This window comes from Zea mays, chromosome 4 (genome assembly GCF_902167145.1).
Source record: "Zea mays cultivar B73 chromosome 4, Zm-B73-REFERENCE-NAM-5.0, whole genome shotgun sequence".
NCBI classification, from domain to species: domain Eukaryota; kingdom Viridiplantae; phylum Streptophyta; class Magnoliopsida; order Poales; family Poaceae; genus Zea; species Zea mays.
In genome coordinates, this window is record NC_050099.1 from 205,372,016 (window position 1) to 205,395,994 (window position 23,979).

Here is a 23,979-nt window from a genome sequence, read left to right on the forward strand (position 1 = left end):
AGGCGCCTAACCACCCGGAGGAGCGTTGTAGAGTGCCGAGATCGGAGTGGGTGCCTCGGTCACCGTGGTGAGCTCCTCGAGGAGAAGCTCGTTCCGCACAACATGAAAGGTGGGAAAGGGCACGGTCCTCTTGATGAGAACCTTCAGGTGGCCATAGTGGGAGCTGAGGCCACGCAGAAGGTTCAGCACCAAGGTACGATCGCGCGACCGGCTCGCCAAGGTCGCAGAGGGAGTCTGCCATGCCTTTCATCTGGCGGCAATACTCCCCACGGAGAGACCCCCTGAGAGAACTGGTGGAACTGGACGTCGAGGTGGAGAGCCCGAGCATCCTAGTTCCTGAGGAACTGTTCCTCGAGGGCGAGTCACGCCTGTCGACTTGTGTCCGCCTGGTCACGGATGATGTTCTGTAGCTCGACGGTGAGGGTGTCGTGCAGCCACGAGAGCACCAAACTGTCCATCAGGCACCAAGCTAGAGAAGGCGGGGCGACAAGGTTGTCGAGGACGTGGTCGACGAGAGCATACCGCCGAAGCGTGAGGAGGACCTGACCCCATCACCGGGGGTAGTGTGAGGACGTCGGGTCCAATATGATGGACACGAGGGACCGAATGTTGTGGAGTCCGGCGGACTGAGCGTGGAGCACAGCGATGTGGTCGACGTCGAGTCCAGAGGCGAGGGGGGCCTCGGGAGTGAGCGGAGGGCCCTCATGGACGACCGAAGGAGGGTCGTGGATGAGACGTCGCGCAATGGTCATCTGGGCAGTCAAAGCAGCACCCAAGGCACGCTCTTGCTCCAGGGCGAGGGACGCAGTGCGCTCGCGCTCCTGAGAGGCGGTCAAGGTGACCTGGATAGTGGCGATGGCGGTGGCCAGTGCAGAGTCAGTGGATGGCACCAGGGAAGTCCATGTGGCGTCGGTGACGAGCGAGCAAGTGGTGGGGAAGCCAGGGGCGGCTGCCAGGAGAAGCGAGCCGGCGAGATGGGGTCAGAGGCCACGATGGTGGCGAGGGTGCCCATGCTCGTTGGGTACCCCGGGAGGCCGAGCCTAGAGGGGAGAACGCCGGCAACGCGCGCTGGCTGCCGCGGCTGCGGTCGCAGCGCTTTGTGCGAGCGCGAAAGTGGTGCGGGTCGCTGCATCAGCGATGACCGCGGCGACGCCAGGGACGATGGCGGCTGTGGCTACGGTTGCCTCCAGGGGATCCATCGCAGGGAGGCAAGCGACGAAGGGGAGGGGCCGACGGTGGTGCAGGCGATGCAGGGAGGCGACGACGGCCCGTCAGGGGCGCGACCGTCGGGGGTGGCGCGGCCGGTAGGGGGCATGGCCGGCGTCGAGGGAGGTTGGTGGTGGGGGGCACGGTCGACGGGGGGGCTGGCGCAGGAGGAGTAGAGGGGCCGCGGCGGGGTGCGCCCGCGACTGGGAAGGGGGCCGATGGTGGCCGACAGCGAGGGACAGGATGCCGGCGGCGGGCTGCAGGGAAGAGATGGCCGACGACGGCTAGGAGGCAGAGGTTGGGAGAAAAAACCTAGCTCTATACCATGTGGGAAACATAACCCTAACTTGGTGTTGGGTGTTGTATTAATAGGCATGAGTTAATTAGGCCTGGCCCATTACACAGGGGTGAGAGAGTAATTACACGGGGAGAACCCCAAACCCTAAACGGGATTCTAACACCAACACACAGAACTCAAGAATATAGACATAAAAAACAGGGTTTTAGCATATTGTTTGTGTCATAGTCATACCTGAGCAAAAAGGTTGTGATGTGGGTCATGATGCAAAGGAGTTATTGTCCCATGAGGGCCGAACCAAGCATTAAGTGACTGGAGTTTGCCACCACCAGCTGAACAGTACTCAGGAACAGCAATATCTTCGTGGAGCTCCTTTATCTGTCAAATGTTACAAATTAAATCCAAATGTTTGGTGAACCCAAATGTTTGGTGAACTGCTAAATCGGTACATACATGGGTTTGGTTGCTACACAAATTTTCTCACCTGGTCAAACAATTGATGCTGCGCAATATATGCCAAGTTTGCAGAATCACTTGACCACATCCTCTCAAGAAATTGAGAAAATGTGATAAGCTCCTGTTTCAACTCAGTACATGCATAATTTTTTCCAACCTGTGGCACCATTTGTTATGAGTGCGCTTGGACCATTTATCACTGAATGTTGAAGCACCATGAAGTATTGCTGACGGTATATTCAACCAGAAAGCAGACCTAACTTAACCAAAAAGAAGCTACAGCAGTACAGCCCACGCTCTAGAGAAGCAGCACTTGCTTATGGACAGGATTTATTTTCCATGGATAATAAAGGCCACACATTTCTTTAAACGAATACTAGAAATCTAATGCAGATGATTGAGCAAGGCAAATCTGGTAATCCAAAAGTTAGACAACTTTTAATGATGAGCCATTGAAACATTTGGTCTTATACTTGTCTAATTAATACTTTCATACCAGATGGTGAAGAAAATTCTGTAAGCAGAAGCATGGTGTCAGAAGTTATAATTAAGGTATGAAAAAGAGAAGAGGGCAGTAGTTAAAAAAATGTTTTGCTGATGCCATCAATTATGACAGCAAGTTAACTAATGGAGCGTGTGATGCAGATATCCATGTGTAATAATTTGATATTCCAAATGTAATAAATTTTAGGTTGAGTTCGAAGAGTTAAGGATCTTTAGTGTCCTAGCAACTCAGAAGTTGGTTTTCCCACCTGGAATTTGAAACTAACCTTATGCTGCACCACAAATTCACAACTTCACTAGTCAACTTAAGTAGCATAAATAATACAAAGGATAAATTATGGAACGGACAAGACTATTATATTTCCATTCTTCCTGAAACCAGCTGAACTTAAGTCCTGAAAAATAAGCTTGCGTACTTAATGACAACCGGCCAAATTACTGGATCAATGCACTTGCGGGATGAAGTTTTACTATGCTTTTCCCCCAGATAAAACCATAATTTGTTTGCAATTTTACCTGAACAGGAATAGTCCGATCTCCAGCTACACTCTCTAGGTACTTTATGTCCTTCCACTTTTTCCTTGCAGGCCAATGATCAATGCATCCACTGAGTATAACAGGGGACTCACATAAAAAGTAATCACGTATAAATGCCTCCAAAGAAATGCATGATCGCCTCTCAATTTGCTTACAAGATAGGGAATTCACTGGTAGAAGTTGAAGTACCTATCATTAAGAGCGGCACATTGATAAATTAATAATAATAATGCAAATATGGAAAATTAGGTTCACCATGGTAAAACTTGGTCACACAACAGAGAATTAGTGGATAATTTCTTCAAAAAGAATCAGCGCACATGGTAAACCATGACATCTAAATAAGTAGTAAAACAAAATCAAGTAAATAGTGGCTAATGTTGGGAAAAGGGCTATTTCTTCCAGAACGGTGGCCCATGCTCTTGAGAACTGGCAGTGGGTCAGAGACATTGAGACCCCTTTTAATTTGTCTGGGCTGCAGCAGTACCTACATTTTTGGGACGCTTTAAGAGGAGTGGTGCTTACACATCAGGCTGATAGACACATGCGGATCCATTCTTTCTTTGGACAGTTCTCTTCTAAATCATGCTATAAGGCTTTCTTCATGGGTTCGATTACTTTTGAACCATGGAAGAGGTTATGGAAGACTATTATATTTCAATTATTCCTGAAACCAGCTGAACTTAAGTCCTAAAAAATAAGCTTGCGTACTTAATGACAACCGGCCAAATTACTGGATCAATGCACTTGCCGGTTGGATGGGTCTTGTATCCAGGATTTTGCCCCTGTTGTAGTGGCTAATGTTGAAAAAAGAGCTATTTCTTCCAGAACGGTGGCCCATGCTCTTGAGAGCTGGCAGTGGGTCAGCGACATTGAGACCCCTCTTAATTTGTCTGGGCTGCAGCAGTACCTACATCTTTGGGACGCTTTAAAAGGAGTGGTGCTTACACATGAGGCTGATAGACACGTGTGGATTCATTCTTCCTCTAGGCAGTTCTCTTCTAAATCATGCTATAAGGCTCTCTTCATGGGTTCGATTACTTTTGAACCATGGAAGAGGTTATGGAAGACTTGGACTCCACCCAAATGCAAATTTTTTCTTTGGTTGACTATTAGGAATAGATGTTGGACAGCCGATAGACTGCAGAAGAGAGGGTTGGATGATCCTGAGGTTTGTCCTTTATGTGATCAAGAGCTGGAGAATATCCAACACCTCTTTTGCAATTGCATTTTTGCTCGACAATTTTGGCACTGCATTCTTTCTTCGTTGAGGCTTGCTAATCTTTCTCCTGCTTCTAATGAGTCTAATCTTTCTCCTGCTTCTAATGAGTCATCTTTCGCTGAGTGGTGGAGGAAGGTGTGTAAGCAAGTGCACAAATCCAAAAGAAGAGGCTTTAACAGTATCATCATCATGGGGGCGTGGTGTTTACGGCTTCATCAAAATAAGGCAGTTTTTGATGGTGTCAGACCTTCCATAAGCGGAATTAAGAGAGTTTTCTTGGATGAGTTAGAGTGGTGGGGTCTTGCTGGTGCCAAGCATCTTGAGGGCTTAGGCCTAGGTGCTGCCATTATTAGGTCCAGGGATCTTCTGCGTGAGTAGTGTAGAGCAGGTGTGTGAGTGGAGTCTGCTGGCACTTTTGCTGTTTGCCTCCTTTTATGTCATGTTGTTTTCATGCGCGGAAAGAGGCTAGAGTACTGTGCGCAACAGGAGTTTGGTGGTCTCGTGTTCTGCCTTTTAAGGCATTGTACGTTGTCTATTTTGAACTCTTTTCTTCTCTTAATTTAATGAAATGATGCGCAGCTCTCCTGCGCGTCCAAGAAAAAAAATAAAGTTGTCGGGGACCATAATTAGGGGTACCCTCAAGACGCCTAATTCTCAGCTGGTAACCCCCATCAGCATAAAGCTGCAAAGGCCTGATGGGTACGATTAAGTCAGGGATCAGTCCACACGAGTGACTCGATCACGCTTCACCCGAGCCTAGCCTCGACCAAGGGCAGCCGACCTCGAGAGACTTCTGTCTCGCCCGAGGCCCCCCTTTTTACGGCGGACACATCACCGGCTCGCCCGAGGCCTTGGCTTCGCTCAGAAGCAACCCTGACTAAATCGCCACACCGACTGACCGAGTTGCAGGAGCATTTAACGCAAAGGTGGCCTGACACCTTTATCCTGACACGCGCCCCCCCGGCAGAGCCGACGTGACCGCCGTCACTCCACCGCTCCACTGACCAGTCTGACAGAAGGACAGCGCCGCCTGCGCCACTCCGACTGCGGTGCCACTCGACAGAGTGAGTCTGACAGACAGTCAGGCCTTGCCAAAGGCGCCACGGCGAACTCCGCTCCGCCCGACCCCAGGGCTCGGACTCGGGCTAAGACCCGGAAGACGGCGAACTCCGCTCCGCCCGACCCCAGGGCTCGGACTCGGGCTAAGACCCGGAAGACGGCGAACTCCGCTCCGCCCGACCCCAGGGCTCGGACTCGGGCTAAGACCCGGAAGACGGCGAACTCCGCTCCGCCCGACCCCAGGGCTCGGACTCGGGCTAAGACCCGGAAGACGGCGAACTCCGCTCCGCCCGACCCCAGGGCTCGGACTCGGGCTAAGACCCGGAAGACGGCGAACTCCGCTCCGCCCGACCCCAGGGCTCGGACTCGGGCTAAGACCCGGAAGACGACGAAACTCCGCCTCGCCCGACCCCAGGGCTCGGACTCCGCCCTGGCCTCGGCCGAACGACCTCCGCCTCGCCCGACCCCATGGCTCGGACTCGGCCTCGGCAACAGAAGACAGACTCAACCTCGGCTTCGGAGGAGCCCCCACGTCACCCTGCCTAGGGCACAGACCCGCCACGTCAACAGGAAGCGCCATCATCGTCCTACCCCGAATCGACTCGGGTCACGGAGAACAAGACCGGCGTCCCATCCGGCCAGCTCCGCCGGATGGGCAATGATGGCGCTCCACAAGCTCTGTGACGACGGCGGCCCCCAGCTCTCTTACGGAAGCAGGGCGACGTCAGCAAGGACTCGACCGCTCCAACAGCTGTCCCTCCGCCAGGCTCCGTCGCACCTCCGACAGCCACGACATCACGCCAGCAAGGTGCCAAGACCTCTCCGGCTGCCACATTGGCATGTACCTAGGGCGCTAGCTCTCTCTCCGCTAGACACGTAGCACTCTGCTACACCCCCCATTGTACACCTGGATCCTCTCCTTACTACTATAAAAGGGAGGACCAGGGCCTTCTTGAAGGAGGTTGGCCGCGCGGGACCGAGGACGGGACAGGCGCTCTCTTGGGGCCGCTCGCTTCCCTCACCCGCGTGGACGCTTGTAACCCCCCTACTGCAAGCGCACCCGACCTGGGCGCGGGACGAACACGAAGGCCGCGGGACTTCCACCTCTCTCACGCTCGACTCCGGCCACCTCGCCTCTCCCCCCTTCGCGCTCGCCCACGCGCTCGACCCATCTGGGCTGGGGCACGCAGCACACTCACTCGTCGGCTTTGGGACCCCCCTGTCTCGAAACGCCGACAGTTGGCGCGCCAGGTAGGGGCGTGCTGCGTGCTGACGAACAGCTCCCCGTCAAGCTCCAGATGGGCAGTCTCCAGCAACCTCTCCGGCCCGGGGCGGTGCTTCGTTTCGGGACTCTTGAGTTCATGTCCTTCGACGGCAGCTACGACATGATACTTCTTCCACCGCCGCGCGACAACGACAATGGCGGCCGACAACCCGCCCGCCGGCGGCGGAATCGACGACATCTTCCCCGCATGGTGGAAGAGCAACATTCGAGCTCGCTCCGTTCTCTCCCCCACCAACGGAGGAGGAGGCGGGGCCATCAAGGCCAGGCGGGAGGCCGCGCTTCTTTGGCCGTCGAGCGAATCGACGCCCCCGACGCCCCGACGGAAGGCACGCCGGACGTCGACCTCGCGTTCAAGACGAAGGCAAGCGCCGTCCCCCCGCGACACGCTGACCCCGAGCAAGAAGACGACGCCGGCGCGCTCGCGGAAAGCCTGCAGGACGTCGCCCTCGTACCTGAGATGACGGTGCAACCAGTCCCCGATGTGACTACGTCGCTCCTCGTCGACCAAAAGGTACCGACTGACTCCCATCTTACGTCATTTCGACTCGGCCTCAACCCGCCAAACGACCTCGCTTTGGCGGGCGCTCTCATTGAGGCGAGTGCAACCCCACTGGGGTTTCGTATACGGTCGCCTTGGGACCGGCTGACGGACGTCTCGACCTACGGGCCCTCTGGGTCCGAGGAAGATGACGATCCCAGCGTCTGTTGGGATTTCTCCGGACTTGGCAACCCCAGTGCCATGCGGGACTTCATGACCGCATGTGACTACTGCCTATCCGACTGTTCCGACGGAAGCCGCAGCCTTGGCGACGAGAGCTGCGGCCCAAGCCGCGAATGTTTCCACATCGAGCTAGGGGATCCCTCCGAAGGCAACCATCTCGGCATGCCGGAGGACGGTGATCTTCCTAGGCCGGTGCCTCGCGCCGACATCCCACGGGAGCTAGTTGTGGTCCCCGCTCCGGCGGGGGGTTACGACCCACAACTCGAGCAAGTCCGCGAGGCGCAGGCCAGGCTCAACGAGGGAACAGGAGCGCTTGAGCCGATCCGTCGGGACGTCGGGCAGGTATGGGCGGGCCAACCCCTGGCCGGAGAAATACGTCACCTGCCCCAAGGTCTCCAGCACCGCGTCGCCAACGATGTCAGGGTCAGGCCGCCGCCCGCATCCAGCGGGGTTGGTCAGAACCTGGCAGCCGCAGCGATGCTCCTCTGCGCGATGCCGGAGCCATCAACCACCGAGGGTCGGCGAATCCAGGGAGAGCTCAAGAATCTCCTGGAAGGCGCTGCGGCCCGACGGGCCGAGAGCACTGCCTCCCGAAGGCAAGGATATCCCTCGGAACCTCATGCCGCGGCTTCCCGATTCATGCGGGAAGCCTCGGTCTAAACCGGGCGCACGCGCAACACCGCGCCTGCGGCCCCGGGCCACCTCGGCAACGAGCACCATCGACGCGACCGTCGGGCCCACCTCGACGAAAGGGTGCGCCGAGGCTACCACCCCAGGCGTGGGGGGCGCTACGACAGCGGGGAGGATCGGAGTCCCTCGCCCGAACCACCCGGTCCGCAGGCCTTCAGTCGGGCCATCCGACGGGCGCCATTCCCGACCCGATTCCGACCCCCGACTACTATCACGAAGTACTCGGGGGAAACGAGACCGGAACTGTGGCTCGCGGACTACCGCCTTGCCTGCCAACTGGGTGGGACGGACGACGACAACCTCATCATCCGTAACCTCCCCCTGTTCCTCTCCGACACTGCTCGCGCCTGGTTGGAGCACCTGCCTCCGGGGCAGATCTCCAACTGGGACGACTTGGTCCAAGCCTTCGCTGGCAATTTCCAGGGCACATACGTGCGCCCCGGGAATTCCTGGGACCTTCGAAGCTGCCGGCAACAGCCGGGGGAGTCGCTCCGGGACTACATCCGGCGATTCTCGAAGCAGCGCACCGAGCTGCCCAACATCACCGACTCGGATGTCATCGGCGCGTTCCTCGCCGGCACCACTTGCCGCGACCTGGTGAGCAAGCTGGGTCGCAAGACCCCCACCAGGGTGAGCGAGCTGATGGACATCGCCACCAAGTTCGCCTCTGGCCAGGAGGTGGTCGAGGCTATCTTCCGAAAGGACAAGCAGCCCCAGGGCCGCCCATCGGAAGAGGCTCCCGAGGCGTCTGCTCCGCGCGGCGCCAAGAAGAAAGGCAAGAAGAAGTCGCAATCGAAACGCGACGCCGCTGACGCGGACCTTGTCGCCGCCGCCGAGTACAAGAACCCTCGGAAGCCCCCCGGAGGTGCAAACCTCTTCGACAAGATGCTCAAGGAGCCGTGCCCCTACCATCAGGGGCCCGTCAAGCACACCCTCGAGGAGTGCGTTATGCTTCGGCGTCACTTCCACAGGGCCGGGCCACCCGCCGAGGGTGGCAGGGCCCGCGACGACGACAAGAACGAAGATCACCAAGCAGGAGAGTTCCCCGAGGTCCGCGACTGCTTCATGATCTATGGAGGGCATGCGGCGAATGCCTCGGCTCGGCATCGCAAGCAAGAGCGCCGGGAGGTCTGCTCGGTGAAGGTGGCGGCGCCAGTCTACCTAGACTGGTCCGACAAGCCCATCACCTTCGACCAGGCCGACCACCCCGACCATGTGCCGAGCCCGGGGAAATACCCGCTCGTCGTCGACCCCGTTGTCGGCAATGTCAGGCTCACCAAGGTCCTGATGGATGGGGGCAGCTGCCTCAACATCATCTACGCCGAGACCCTCAAGCTCCTGCGCGTCGATCTGTCCTCCGTCCGAGCAGGCGCTGCGCCCTTCCACGGGATCATCCCTGGGAAGCGCGTCCAGCCCCTCGGGCGACTCGACCTCCCCGTCTGCTTCGGGACGCCCTCCAACTTCCGAAGGGAGACCCTGACGTTCGAGGTGGTCGGGTTCCGAGGAACCTACCACGCCGTACTAGGGAGGCCATGCTACGCGAAGTTCATGGCCGTCCCCAACTACACCTACCTGAAGCTCAAGATGCCGGGCCCCAACGGGGTCATCACCATCGGCCCCACGTACAAACACGCGTTCGAATGCGACGTGGAGTGCGTGGAGTACGCCGAGGCCCTCGCCGAGTCCGAGGCCCTCATCGCCGACCTGGAGAACCTCTCCAAGGAGGTGCCAGACGTGAAGCGCCATGCCGGCAACTTCGAGCCAGCAGAGACGGTTAAGGCCGTCCCTCTTGACCCCAGTGGCGACACCACCAAGCAGGTCCGGATCGGTTCCGGGCTTGACCCCAAATAGGAAGCAGTGCTCGTCGACTTTCTCCGCGCAAACGCCGACGTCTTTGCGTGGAGTCCCTCGGACATGCCCGGCATACCGAGGGATGTCGCCGAGCACTCGCTGGATATTCGGGCCGAAGCCCGACCCGTCAGGCAGTCTCTGCGCCGATTCGACGAGGAGAAGCGCAGAGTGATTGGCGAAGAGATCCACAAGCTAATGGCAGCAGGGTTCATCAAAGAGGTATTCCATCCCGAATGGCTTGCCAACCCTGTGCTTGTGAGGAAGAAAGGGGGGAAATGGCGGATGTGTGTAGACTACACTGGTCTCAACAAAGCATGTCCGAAGGTTCCCTACCCTCTGCCTCGCATCGATCAAATCGTGGATTCCACCGCTGGGTGCGAAACCCTGTCCTTCCTCGATGCCTACTCAGGGTATCACCAGATCCGGATGAAAGAGTCCGACCAGCTCGCGACTTCTTTCATCACGCCGTTCGGCATGTACTGCTATGTCACCATGCCGTTCGGTTTGAGGAATGCGGGCGCGACGTACCAGCGGTGCATGAACCATGTGTTCGGCGAACACATCGGTCGCACAGTCGAGGCCTACGTCGATGACATCGTGGTCAAGACAAGGAAGGCTTCCGACCTCCTCTCCGACCTTGAAGTGACATTCCGATGTCTCAAGGCGAAAGGAGTCAAGCAAAATCCTGAGAAGTGTGTCTTCGGGGTGCCCCGAGGCATGCTCCTAGGGTTCATCGTCTCCGAGCGAGGCATTGAATTTGAAGCCAACCCGGAGAAGATCGCGGCCATCACCAGCATGGGGCCCATCAAGGACTTAAAAGGTGTACAGAGGGTCATGGGATGCCTCGCGGCCCTGAGCCGCTTCATCTCACGCCTCGGCGAAAGAGGTCTGCCTCTGTACCGCCTCTTAAGGAAGGCCGAGTGTTTCGCTTGGACCCCTGAGGCCGAGGAAGCCCTCGGCAACCTGAAGGCGCTCCTTACGAAGGCGCCTGTCTTGGTGCCCCCGGCGGATGGAGAAGCCCTCTTGGTCTACGTCGCCGCGACCACTCAGGTGGTTAGCGCCGCGATTGTGGTCGAGAGGCAAGAGGAAGGGCATGCATTGCCCGTTCAGAGGCCGGTCTACTTCGTCAGCGAAGTGCTGTCCGAGACCAAGATCCGCTACCCACAAGTTCAAAAGCTGCTATATGCTGTGATCCTGACAAGGCGGAAGCTGCGACACTACTTCGAGTCTCATCCGGTAACTGTGGTGTCATCCTTCCCCCTGGGGGAGATCATCCAGTGCCGAGAGGCCTCGGGCAGGATCGCAAAGTGGGCGGTGGAAATCATGGGCGAAACGATCTCGTTCGCCCCTCGGAAGGCCATCAAGTCCCAGGTGTTGGCGGACTTGGGTTGACACCCAGTTGCCGACGGCTCCGATCCAACCGGAGCTCTGGACCATGTTTTTCGACGGGTCGCTGATGAAGACAGGAGCCAGCGCGGGCCTGCTCTTCATCTCGCCCCTTGGAAAGCACCTGCGCTACGTGCTGCGCCTCCATTTCCCGGCGTCCAACAATGTGGTCGAGTACGAAGCTCTGGTCAACGGGTTGCGGATCGCCATCGAGCTAGGGGTCAGACGCCTCGACGCCCGCGGCGATTCGCAGCTCGTCATCGACCAAGTCATGAAGAACTCCCACTGCCGCGACCCGAAGATGGAGGCCTGCTGTGACGAGGTTCGGCGCCTGGAAGACAAGTTCTTCGGGCTCGAGCTCAACCACATCGCTCGGCGCTACAACGAAACCGCAGACGAGCTGGCTAAAATAGCCTCGGGGCGAACGACGGTCCCCCCGGACGTCTTCTCCCGGGATCTGCATCGACCCTCTGTCAAGATCGACGACGCGCCCGAGCCCGAGGCACCCTCGGCTCAAGCCGAGGCGCCCTCAGCTCGGCCCGAGGCACCCTCGGCTCAGCTCGAGGTACCCTCGGCTCAGCCCGAGGTACCCTCGGCCCCCGAGGGCGAGGCACTGGACGTCGAGGAAGAGCAGAGCGGGGCCACGCCTGATCGAGATTGGCAGGCCCCGTACCTGCAATATCTCCGTCGAGGAGAGCTACCCCCCGACCAAGTCGAGGCTCGGCGGGTAGCGCGACGCGCCAAGTCGTTCGTCTTGCTGGGCGATGAAGAGGAGCTCTACCATCGCAGCCCCTCGGGCATCCTCCAGCGATGCATCTCCATCGCCGAAGGTCGGGAACTGCTGCAAGAAATACACTCGGGGGCTTGCGGCCACCACGCGGCGTCCCGAGCCCTTGTCGGGAATGCTTTCCGGCAAGGCTTCTACTGGCCAACGGCGGTGGCTGACGCCACTAGAATTGTCCGCACCTGCGAAGGGTGCCAATTCTATGCAAAGCAGACCCACCTGCCCGCTCAGGCTCTGCAGACAATACCCATCACCTGGCCCTTCGCCGTATGGGGTCTGGACCTCGTCGGTCCCTTGCAGAAGGCGCCCGGGGGCTACACGCACCTGCTGGTCGCCATCGACAAATTCTCCAAGTGGATCGAGGTCCGACCTCTGAACAGCATCAGGTCCGAGCAGGCAGTGGCGTTCTTCACCAACATCATCCGTCGCTTCGGGGTCCCAAACTCCATCATCACCGACAATGGCACCCAGTTCACCGGCAAAAAATTCTTGGATTTTTGCGAGGATCACCATATCCGGGTGGACTGGGCCGCCGTGGCTCATCCCATGTCGAATGGGCAAGTAGAGCGTGCCAACGGCATGATTCTACAAGGGCTCAAGCCTCGGATCTACAACGACCTCAACAAGTTCGGCAAGCGGTGGATGAAGGAACTCCCCTCGGTGGTCTGGAGCCTAAGGACGACGCCGAGTCGCGCCACGGGTTTCACGCCGTTTTTCCTGGTCTACGGGGCTGAAGCTATCTTGCCCACTGACCTGGAATACGGCTCCCCGAGGACGAGGGCCTACACCGATCAAAGCAACCAAGCTAGCCGAGAAGAATCGCTGGACCAGCTGGAGGAGGCTCGGGACAGGGCCTTACTACACTCGGCGCGGTACCAGCAGTCCCTGCGACGCTACCACGCCCGAGGGGTCCGGTCCAGAGACCTCCAGGTGGGCGATCTGGTGCTTCGGCTGCGGCAAGACGCCCGAGGGAGGCACAAGCTCACGCCCCCCTGGGAAGGGCCATTCGTCATCGCCAAAGTTCTGAAGCCCGGAACATACAAGCTGGCCAACAATCAAGGCGAGATCTACGGCAACGCTTGGAACATCAAACAGCTACGTCGCTTCTACCCTTAAGATGTTTCCAAGTTGTTCATATACCTCGCACCTACGCAAAGTTTAGTCGTCAAGGAAGGGTCGACCTAGCCTCGGCAAAGCCCGACCCTCCCTCGGGGGCTAAAAGGGGGGAGACCCCCTCTGCGTCGAATTTTTCCTCGAAAAAGGATCTCTTTTTAGCAGGATTACTTTCGTGCTTCTTGACCACTTCGGAAAGCGGATCCTGGAAACGACGGAGTACACGTAAGCAGCCAAGGCTGACCGAGCCGAGGGACTCCTACGCCTCCGGGATACGGATACCTCACTCATCACCTTCTGCGATAAGTAACTCGCGCTCGGATAAAGCGACTCCGTGGACCGAACAAGTCTTCACGTTCGGAAGCTCTCCTGCCGAAGCAGTCCTTCAAGCTTTCTCGACTAAGTCGGGGACATGGCCTCATGAACGGGTGAAAGTAAGCGTAAGTGGCAAGGCCGACCGAGCCGAGGGATTCCCACGCCTCTGGGATACGGATACCTCACTCGTCCCTTCCGCGAGAAGCAACTCTCGCTCACACAAACATCCCTGTTACCGACAGAGTCCAGATGCTCGAAACAAGAGGAAAAAAGACGCAGCTTCGCAAGCACGGCGAGGGTGTGTTTTCTGGCCTCGGCGGACGCAGAAGGCACACGCTACAAGACGATCTGATCCTGCAGGCTCGGGTCTTCACGCTGAAGGGAGCCGTAGCACCCTCGGCATCGACGACGTCTTCAGCAAAGTCCGACCCAGCCTCGGACGGCGACGCGGTCCAGGGACTCCTCCGGGAATCCGGCCCGAGCAGGCGGCTCGGCCGGTTACCCCTGGGGCCTCGGCCAACCGGCTTCCAAGGGCGCCAGCCCGACCCGAGGCCTCGGCTGATCGACTTTGGCGTCGGTTCCGCTGACGGACAACACGGCTAGGCTCCGGCCAACCAGGTTCCCATTCTCGAGCCAACTCCGCCTCTGTTCATACTGATATCGCTACCCCTGGCCTCGGCTCATCGAAGGGCGGCCGAGGGGTCTCTTTAACTAAGCTAGAGGAGCCCCAGACAACAAGGCCGATCGGGCCGAGGGATTCCTACGCCTCCGGGATACGGATACCTCACTCGTCACCTTGACACGGGGCGACTCATGCTTGGTAAAGCGGTTCAGATAATCAACAGGCGAGACTTAGTGCTCGAAAATGAAGAAAAAACACGGCTCCGTGCCGAAATTACATATATGTTCAGGCCTCGACAGCCACAATGAACAAACCCACCGGCGTTCAAGATGCCATTACGAACGGAACTCCGGTTCCCCCTCCGCAGGTACGAACGACCCCACTCCATGGGGAAGGCCTGCGGAGCAACAGAAGACTGACGAGCGGCTCGCCGCCGCCCGTTCTAACCACGACGACAACCACCCCCGCCCTGGGCAGCGAAGCGGCTTAGGCAGCAGCTTTGGGGCAGGTGTCACGACAGGAGGGCTCTCCCCCGCTGAGGACGAGAACCAGCCATTCAGGCAGGGAGACGGAGACCCAGGACCACTGGCGCCCTACCTATCCCGGCATGGCTGGAGGAAGTCCCCGTGGGACTCGAGGACGCCATTCTCCCCCAGGCGCGGGGGGAAGAAAAAGGCAGCCGACCCACGCGGGGGCGGCCCCTCGACTCGCCTCATCTTCCATCTTGGCCTGGATGACGAAAATCCTTGAGGCCGAGGGAGGAGTAGAGGCCGCGGCCTGGCCCGCTTTCCCCACCGTCGAACTGGAGGTCACCATTTTGGGTGACCGCCGGTGGCGGGGTGTGGCCAGGCTGCGTGATGAAAATCCTTGAAGCCGAACGATGGCTGAGAGGTACCAACTCCCATGGAGTTGCGTTCCTCCAACGAGGAGGCAGAAAGGCGGCGGATACCCCCCATCCGGGGGCTTGGAAGATGGAAAGACACGACGCATAAGGGAGGAAGAAGACATGGTTGCCTTCTGAAAGGAGTCTCCCTCCTTTTAAAGGCAACTCTCCCTACGTGCGCCCCCAGACGCCACGGGCTGAGTCTTCTCCAACGCGCTCCAAGGCCCTCCCCTGCGACTCGGGGGCTGGGTCCCGCATGTCATGCAAACCGGCTCAGGGCAGAAGAAGCCAAACCGCCGCGCGTGGTGCGCACGACCGCCCAGCGGTTACGAGTGACCCCCCACTTTTGCCCAGACCAACGGGCGGAAGGGGCGGGCAGCCATGCAGGCGGCATGCAACCGCGCCAGGTGGACGCGCTTCTCCGACTTCTGACACGCCAGCTTGGAAGCCCAGGCCCACGCGTCAAGCAACCGGCGCGCCAGTTGCTGCATGCAAGCGACCGCACCGCCACTTGTGCCACCGTCGCGCCTCTTCGGTTGCGGAGCCTATGCCGCGACTCGAGGCGACCCGGCGCGCGACCCAGCAGCGCCAGCCTGGCGCGTTGGTCAAAGCGACCGAAAGTGGGCCGGCAGTAATGGCGGTGGCAGGCGGGCGGGCGCAGCAGACACGTCGTCAGCCAGGCTCACGTCTCATCCTGGGACAGCAAGAGAGCCTCCTCCCACGGCGTGAAGACGGTGCACCCGTGACCCGTTCCTCGAACGGATCGCGCACGCGCAACGGCCGCCCCGCCAACCACTCGCCCCGTAGCATTAACTCCGCGGCGGGACACGCGGCGCCTCTGGCGGGAGAAGCGCGCGACGCTTCGCCTTCGCCGTAATAACCGCGTCAAAAAGAGGTACGCCACGTCGTTCGATTTCGTTTCCTTTTCCTTTTTCCTCTTTCTCTATCTCTTGCAACAGGGACCGGGAAAGGGGGATACCCCGAAAAGGATCCTTCTCCGCGAAGGAACCGGGCTCCGAGCCCCCCCCTACTGATCAGGGGTTCGAAGACTGGCCCTCCGGAGGGTTCAACAGTCGCCTCAGATCGCGTGGGCCCGACACCCACTACTGGTCAGGGGTTCGAAGGCCAGCCCCCCGAAGGGTTCCATGGCCGCCTCAGGCTACTCGGGCTCCGCGCCCATTACTGATCAGGGGTTCGAAGGCTGGCCCCCGAAGGGTTCACAGTCGCCTCAGACACCGAGCGAGGGATGACCAGGGGTACGTTCGATACATAACCGAGGCTCGGGCTGCGCTCCCGAGGTACCCTAGGACATTTTCGAGACCAGCGGGAACAATCTTGTAACGGAATCCCATCGGAGGGAGGCATCGAGCCCTCGGACCCCGTCGCCAGGGGACCGGGTCCGGCAAATCACCCGCAGGTACTTTTGGGTGTGCCTCTGGGCCCCTAGCCGACCCCCAACGAACGGGGCACGGACGCCCACTCGGATTACCCGCTTGCAGCTCACCGGAGACACCATGTTCGGTGCCCATCGAGGGTAACATGGCGCACTCCCCCCCTCCTCCTTGCGGAAAGGCGACGTAGGGGCGTATGTAAAAAGTCGAGTCTGTCCCTGATCGTCCTCTCGCCCTGTGCAGAGCCTCGGGGGCTGCTCTCGCAAAAACCGGCTCCGGCCAAACCGTTGACAGCGTCAACATACCAGCCCGAGAGCTTGGGCCCCGACCGTGCACCCGGGCTACGGCCAGTTCGCATGAGGGAACGACCAGACCAGCCGAAGCATTACGCAAGGTATTAAGACCTCGAAGGAGTGTAACCACTCCTCCGAGGCCTCGGGGGCTACACCCGGCGGGTGCGCTCGCGCGCACCCACCGGAACAAAATGCAACCGAGAAAGGCTGGTCCCCTTGCAAAAAAGTGCGACGAAAGCCTCCAAGCGAGTGCTAACACTCCCTTCGAGGCTCGGGGGCTACTGTCGGGGACCATAATTAGGGGTACCCTCAAGACGCCTAATTCTCAGCTGGTAACCCCCATCAGCATAAAGCTGCAAAGGCCTGATGGGTACGATTAAGTCAGGGATCAGTCCACACGAGTGACTCGATCACGCTTCACCCGAGCCTAGCCTCGGCCAAGGGCAGCCGACCTCGAGAGACTTCCGTCTCGCCCGAGGCCCCACTTTTTACGGCGGACACATCACCGGCTCGCCCGAGGCCTTGGCTTCGCTCAGAAGCAACCCTGACTAAATCGCCACACCGACTGACCGAGTTGCAGGAGCATTTAACGCAAAGGTGGCCTGACACCTTTATCCTGACACGCGCCCCCCCCGGCAGAGCCGACGTGACCGCCGTCACTCCACCGCTCCACTGACCAGTCTGACAGAAGGACAGCGCCGCCTGCGCCACTCCGACTGCGGTGCCACTCGATAGAGTGAGTCTGACAGACAGTCAGGCCTTGCCAAAGGCGCCACGGCGAACTCCGCTCCGCCCGACCCCAGGGCTCGGACTCGGGCTAAGACCCGGAAGACGGCGAACTCCGCTCCGCCCGACCCCAGGGCTCGGACTCGGGCTAAGACCCGGAAGACGGCGAACTCCGCTCCGCCCGACCCCAGGGCTCGGACTCGGGTTAAGACCCGGAAGACGGCGAACTCCGCTCCGCCCGACCCCAGGGCTCGGACTCGGGCTAAGACCCGGAAGACGGCGAACTCCGCTCCGCCCGACCCCAGGGCTCGGACTCGGGCTAAGACCCGGAAGACGACGAAACTCCGCCTCGCCTGACCCCAGGGCTCGGACTCCGCCCTGGCCTCGGCCGAACGACCTCCGCCTCGCCCGACCCCATGGCTCGGACTCGGCCTCGGCAACAGAAGACAGACTCAACCTCGGCTTCGGAGGAGCCCCCACGTCACCCTGCCTAGGGCACAGACCCGCCACGTCAACAGGAAGCGCCATCATCGTCCTACCCCGAATCGACTCGGGTCACGGAGAACAAGACCGGCGTCCCATCCGGCCAGCTCCGCCGGATGAGCAATGATGGCGCTCCACAAGCTCTGTGACGACGGTGGCCCCCAGCTCTCTTACGGAAGCAGGGCGACGTCAGCAAGGACTCGACCGCTCCAACAGCTGTCCCTCCGCCAGGCTCCGTCGCACCTCCGACAGCCACGACATCACGCCAGCAAGGTGCCAAGACCTCTCCGGCTGCCACATTGGCATGTACCTAGGGCGCTAGCTCTCTCTCCGCTAGACACATAGCACTCTGCTACACCCCCCATTGTACACCTGGATCCTCTCCTTACGACTATAAAAGGGAGGACCAGGGCCTTCTTGAAGGAGGTTGGCCGCGCGGGACCGAGGACGGGACAGGCGCTCTCTTGGGGCCGCTCGCTTCCCTCACCCGCGTGGACGCTTGTAACCCCCCTACTGCAAGCGCACCCGACCTGGGCGTGGGACGAACACGAAGGCCGCGGGACTTCCACCTCTCTCACGCTCGACTCCGGCCACCTCGCCTCTCCCCCCTTCGCGCTCGCCCACGCGCTCGACCCATCTGGGCTGGGGCACGCAGCACACTCACTCGTCGGCTTTGGGACCCCCCTGTCTCGAAACGCCGACAAAAGTGATTTGTACAATCTAGTATATCCTACTTGAATTTAAGATTGTAAACAACTAAACCAAAAAAAACTAATTCGTCCTACTTGAATTTCGGATTCTGGCCCGTTTGAGAACAAAGTTTTTGAAATACTACAGTATACTTTAGTCATGACAATACCACAATTTAAAATACTACATATGGTTTTTAAAGCGGTAAGGCGAGACAAGGCGTTGGACCGCCGCCCATACGCCTAGGCGACGCCTTAAGAACAGTGATACTACAGTTTTAGAAACTGAGGTGAAGACCTAAGTTAAGAATACTTTAAAACAATTATAATATTTGCAATACTTCAGGTTTGAAAACAGAGATTTTAGTTAGCTTGTCAAACACCATCCTTATGTAATATTGCAGTATTTGAGAATACTGCAGAATTTTTCCAAAACTGTGAAAAAACTTCACTCTCAAACACCCCCTAAATAACTAAACCTGAGTTCATCGGAAGTCATTAAACTTTATCTCTACGAAGTGACCTCTAATTGCAGAAAACTAACCCAGCATTCCTACTGGAACTTGAATATTCCGCACCTCTGCAAATAAGGCCTCCTTTGGAACAAGGGAAAAGTGAAGGAATTTTAAAGGATTAAAACCCTATGGAAAGTTTTCCTATGTGGTCCTTTGGAACAAAGGATTGAGTTGCAACAAATCCTATAAAATTCCTATGGAATTGAGCATTGTAGTGAGATTTTGGAGGTTTTTTAACATGAGGTCCAACCTCTTGAAAATTTTCCTGTGGAATTGAAGGTGACATGCAACTCTATTCCTACATTTTTTCCATCCCTATGTTTTACTAATCCTCCATTCCAAAGGAGGCCTTAGTCTATTTACTTCAACTGGGGCACTTGTAAGACCAACCAAAGTTAGTATGGACCTAGGGAGAGGCATGATAGCACAGCATTATGGACCTGATATACTGCCTTCATACATAAAAAAACAACTAGGATAGAAGATGCTCAGCAATGAGATATACGTGATAGAGTTAGAGTCACCCTCTAGGCCTTCTCATATATGCTGGTCAAGCCGCTAGCATTTTACTATTTTGCTAACGAATAATGAGATGGGAATACTGCATGGGACTACTAAACCACTTCGTATAGAAAAAAGAAAAAGAAAAACCGCCGTTGGTGCAAACTGAAACGACTGTACCAAGCACTACATTTGCACGACGCGATCTACAGAAGCGGATGCGAGACCGTAGGACGGCGACAAGCGACCGATATACTCACATCGGCGAGGTCTCGGCCGCCCGCGATCCCTTCCTCCCACCTCTGCACATCTCCATCGGCGCCCGCGCCTGCGCCCGCGTCGCCGTGGCCGAGCCCCGCGACGGCGGCGTCGAGCTCGGCGCGTAGGAGGTCGCCGCCCATGATGAGGCCCATGTCGAGCGCGCGGAGCGCCGCGCGGCGGTCGCCGACGGCGGCGCGGAGGCCGGCGACGTGGAGGCAGGCGAGCGCGTAGGCGTCCCGCCACGCGGCGCCGACCTCGGCGCGGGGCGCCGAGTGCAGCTGCTCCCACGCCATCTCCCGCGCCGCCTCGGCGGCGCGGAGGTCCCCCGCGGCCGCCTTCTCGGCGGAGGCCACGAACGCGAACCCGCCCTCCTCCGTTATCTGCCGCAGCAGCGCCGCCCGCTTGTCCCCGCCGGTGGCCATTGCTCGGCCGGCCGGCCGGCCGCTGCGGAACCGAATCGAAAAGCGGTGCGGGGCGCACGGACTGCACCCGACGTCCCGAGCGAGCGAGTGAGAAAGGCGCGTGCAGGCAGGCGGCCCCCGCCCGTGCTCGAGAGATATTATTTACGGCCCGTGCCGTCGCTGCTGCGGGTGAGATATTTTTGCGCCAAGATATTTTGGGTGCCGGCTGCCACTGCCAACGGCTACGAAGCGAGAGCCGGCGTGGGCCTACGCGAGGAAAGATGGTTCTCGTACCTTCCGGAAAGTTCAGAAGCAGAGCGATCACGTCACGTGGAAGAACAGCAAAGAGAGTGAGAGATATTTTTCAAGACTAGACTAGAGTCCGGCGGAGGAGGAAGAGGAGCTTCTTCTCCGTCAAATTGTTGGCTAACACTTGTCGCTCTTACGCTGGGTGTCATTTTCAGTAGCACGGTAGAGAGAATCCATAAAAAAAAGTGTAGCTTTTATGAACCCTTTTCGAATCCGAAGCCACGTCTATTTTCATTAACAAATCAAAGGAAATGCATTACTAGTTTAGATGGTTCAGGGAGAGAGAAAAACCGCAAGAACATTCAGTTTAGCGCCATGTAGATCCGCCGTCGAGCTAGCATCCAAAGTCACTCGCTGATCAATCAATTTGACAGAAATTAAATCTGTTGCTGCGCCGTAGTCAGAGAGACATAGACCAACTGTGACTTTGAATTTTTCTCCCCCCACCGGCCACCCCTTATATAATAAATGAGCAATTTGACGAGGCCGTCATCTTGTAAAACTTGTCAAGAGAACGGCAGCAGTACGGTGAAGGTAGCAAACCTCCAGCGCCAGTGGGCAGAGGAGACCAGGAGATATTTTGGTGACGGTGACATAAAGCCTGCACATGTGTACGCGTGTGCGGACGCAACGTGGACGGCTAGGAGTGCGGCGCGTAGATCCTCCGCGTCACGCGTGCCTCGACCTGTTGAATGGTGTGTCGACCGAGCCTCCGTGCCACGTCACTGGCGCAACAGTCAGTGACTCAGTGGCCACTGGCCAGGAATATCCTGCAGTCCACGTCACACAGCTGTAGGAAACTCAACTCTCTCACTCTCTCTCTCTCTCATCACACAATTTACCTGTCCTTTGTTTTTTTTTGAAATAATAAGAGGAATAACTTCCACGTTTTTTTTTTAAAAAAAAGGCAAGACTAGTCACCGGTATACGTGTACACTCGCCCTCTGAAAGTATCTTATCTCGTGGCGACCTTTTTGGACTGAGGCTTAGTTTGCAGCGACTATTTGCCGACAACACACAACACAACTAGAACTCCTATATTATAAATGTAGTTAAAAACAATATAAATATAGCTAAGAGATTATATATATATATATATATATAAAGTCGTGTAGAGATAGTTCAGGAAGAGTCTATCTCGTTATTTTTGTTTACTTGTCTGCTATAGACTTCTCAAAAGACTCCAAATGGTAACATAAAAATAGTGTCTATCAAACGCTGTAAGTAGTGGATCTTGTTACAAAATATTGTACATATGATCAAGACCCATCCAACCGTCCATTTTACAGTTATTTGATCTAAGGGTCAGATGCCCTTTGTACACATGTATATAAAGAGAATCTCTGCAATAAATAAGACATCCCTGTCATTTTGTCTCATTCTCTCTTGTCTCTCCACTGGTTCACCACTGAGCACTGCAAGAGATTGCAATACGTTATCAGCACTGCCTCAAGGGAAAATCAGAGAAGAAGAAGAACAGCAAGATCGATCTACACATCAACAGCAAGGTATGGAGCATACCGTTTCCATGCGCATACGCCGTATGCGCGAAGTTCTTCACATTGTTGATGATGCGATGTTGGAAGCGTTCACTGTTGGGCAAGCCGCAGCGCTTCCACCGGTGCACGCGATCCCTGAACGCCGTGTGCAAGTGCAAAATGTGCACTACTGCGTTCTCCATGGATGGACAGCGGTGGTTCCGTTGCCGGTGGTGGAGTGTGGGCTCCCCACTGCATCCCCGTCGCCACCGGCACCGTTGTTTGATGCGGGGTCATCTGCATCCGCCCCCATGGATGTGGATTTGGCGGCACCACCGCCACCACCGCCCGCTGCGACGGCAGTTACTCGTCGTTCACCAACTCCGCCGACGCCAGTGGTCGTCAGAACCATCGCTGCCCGTCGTGGGCAGCCCCCTCGCGTCGTCGATGCTCCACGTGGACGCATTATCTTCACTGGCCATCGCCCAAATGGGATGGCCTCGTCTTCCTCCTCCAACGGGAGGGCCTAATGGCCCTCGATCCGGCCGCCACGTCGGCCGTTTGGGGGGGAGGGGGTGGAGAGTGGCGCGGCAAGCCTCGGCGCGGGCGCCACACTGCGCAGAAGGCCAGCGAGGCGCGGACGCGGACAAGCCCCGGCGCGGGCGCGCTCTGCGGAGCAGGGCCGACGCTCTGCGCGGCACTCGACTAGCACGGAGGCGCCTTCGTCGCAGCCCATGGCGCGTCGCGCGGGCGCGGTATGGCCCTCAGCACGGGCGCACTCGGCGCGGCCTCCTGCGGTGCTCGGCGTGGGCCACCATGGCGGCTCGGCGCGGCAGGCTTCCTGGTGGAGCCACGGGCGCGCAGGAAAGGAGCCCTGGCGACAGCGCGCACCAGGCGCTCGGCCCGGCTCCCACCGAGCGCAGGCGACGCCGCGCGGCCCTGGCAGGGGCGGTCGAGCCTGGCTGGATGGCCCTGGCGCGCGGCTGCTGGGCGACGGCCATGGCGGCTGGGAGCTTCATGCTCCCTGGCGGCGCCCTCAATGACGCCACGCGAGGCCGGCTCTCCTGGCGGCGGCCAAAAAGAAAAAAAATTCCTGGGCGTGCGCTCGCCTAACGACGATTGAGGCTCGGCCTCATGGCGGCTAGCGGCGGCTGGGTGGCTGGGGCGGTTAGGGGTTGGCAAACCCTAACCGCTCCCATTTATAATGGGCTTTGTTGCCTCTGTTGGGCCGCCTGGTGTAACGCCCCGAATTTTGCAGTTGATTTTTTTCTTTTCTTTACTCGCCAAAATTCGGGCGTTACCTTTTCCTTTTCTTTTTCCCCTCGCTAAACCTTGACCTTTTCCAAAGTTCTAGCGGGATTCGGTTTGGAATTCCCGTACGTATAAAAACCCTAAATACTTTATGTTGTTTGATGCACCATGCCGCCCTTGCATTTCTTTTGATTGCTTTGAAAGCGCAATTGCATTCATGTAGAAAGATCGGATTTCGAAAATGTGGAGAAGATCTTTTCTTTCTTTCTCTCTCTCTTTCTCTCTCCTCTTTTTTCTCTCTCTCCCGCGCCGTGGGCCGACCCCGGCCGGCCCAGCCGCCCCCTGGCGCCCCCCCCTTGGGCCCAATAGGCCCAGCCGCCCCCCCCCCACCTCCCCTTTTTCCCCCAATTCTTTCTCCCTCCCTCTCATTTTCTCTCATTTTCTCTCCCTCTCCCTAAGCCGCCGCCCCTACCCCTGCCCTAAGCCGCCGCCGCCCCCTGCCCAACCGCCGCCCTCGGCCGCCCCTGCCGCCGGCCGCCCCTCGCCGTCGCGCCCCTCCCCGGTGAGCTCCCCCCTCCCCCTCTCCTCCCTCCCCCATCCCCTCTCCCCTTTCCCCATGGCCGGTTCGGCCGCCCCCCTGCGCCGCCCCCTGCGCCGCCCCCTGCCCCGCCGGTTCGGCCGCCCCGCCCTCGCCAGCTCGGCCGCCCCTGCGCGCCCCGCCTAGGGCCGGTTCAACCGCCCTAGGGCCG

General features: G+C 58.3%; 1 protein-coding gene across 4 annotated transcripts in view; it reads right to left on the reverse strand.

Moving 5' to 3' along the window:
• Positions 1-21,034, reverse strand: part of LOC118477004 (lysine-specific demethylase JMJ30) — a 34,714-nt gene extending 13,680 nt beyond the window's left edge. The window contains exons 1-4 of one of the 4 annotated variants that reach the window (XR_004857928.1): positions 19,791-20,457; positions 2,981-3,190; positions 1,989-2,117; positions 1,739-1,882 (exon numbers count right to left, since the gene is read on the reverse strand). Coding sequence is in view for 2 of the 4 variants with exons in the window: in XM_035967505.1 (XP_035823398.1) it covers positions 1,739-1,882; positions 1,989-2,117; positions 2,981-3,190; positions 19,791-20,213 (906 nt within the window). In the remaining 2 variants the exon portion in view is untranslated. Of the gene's footprint in view, positions 1-1,738; positions 1,883-1,988; positions 2,118-2,980; positions 3,191-19,790; positions 20,459-20,792 lie in introns of those variants that run through there. The other 3 variants (XR_004857929.1, XM_035967505.1, XM_035967506.1) reach the window with 3 other exon arrangements.
• Positions 21,035-23,979: the final 2,945 nt, after the last annotated feature.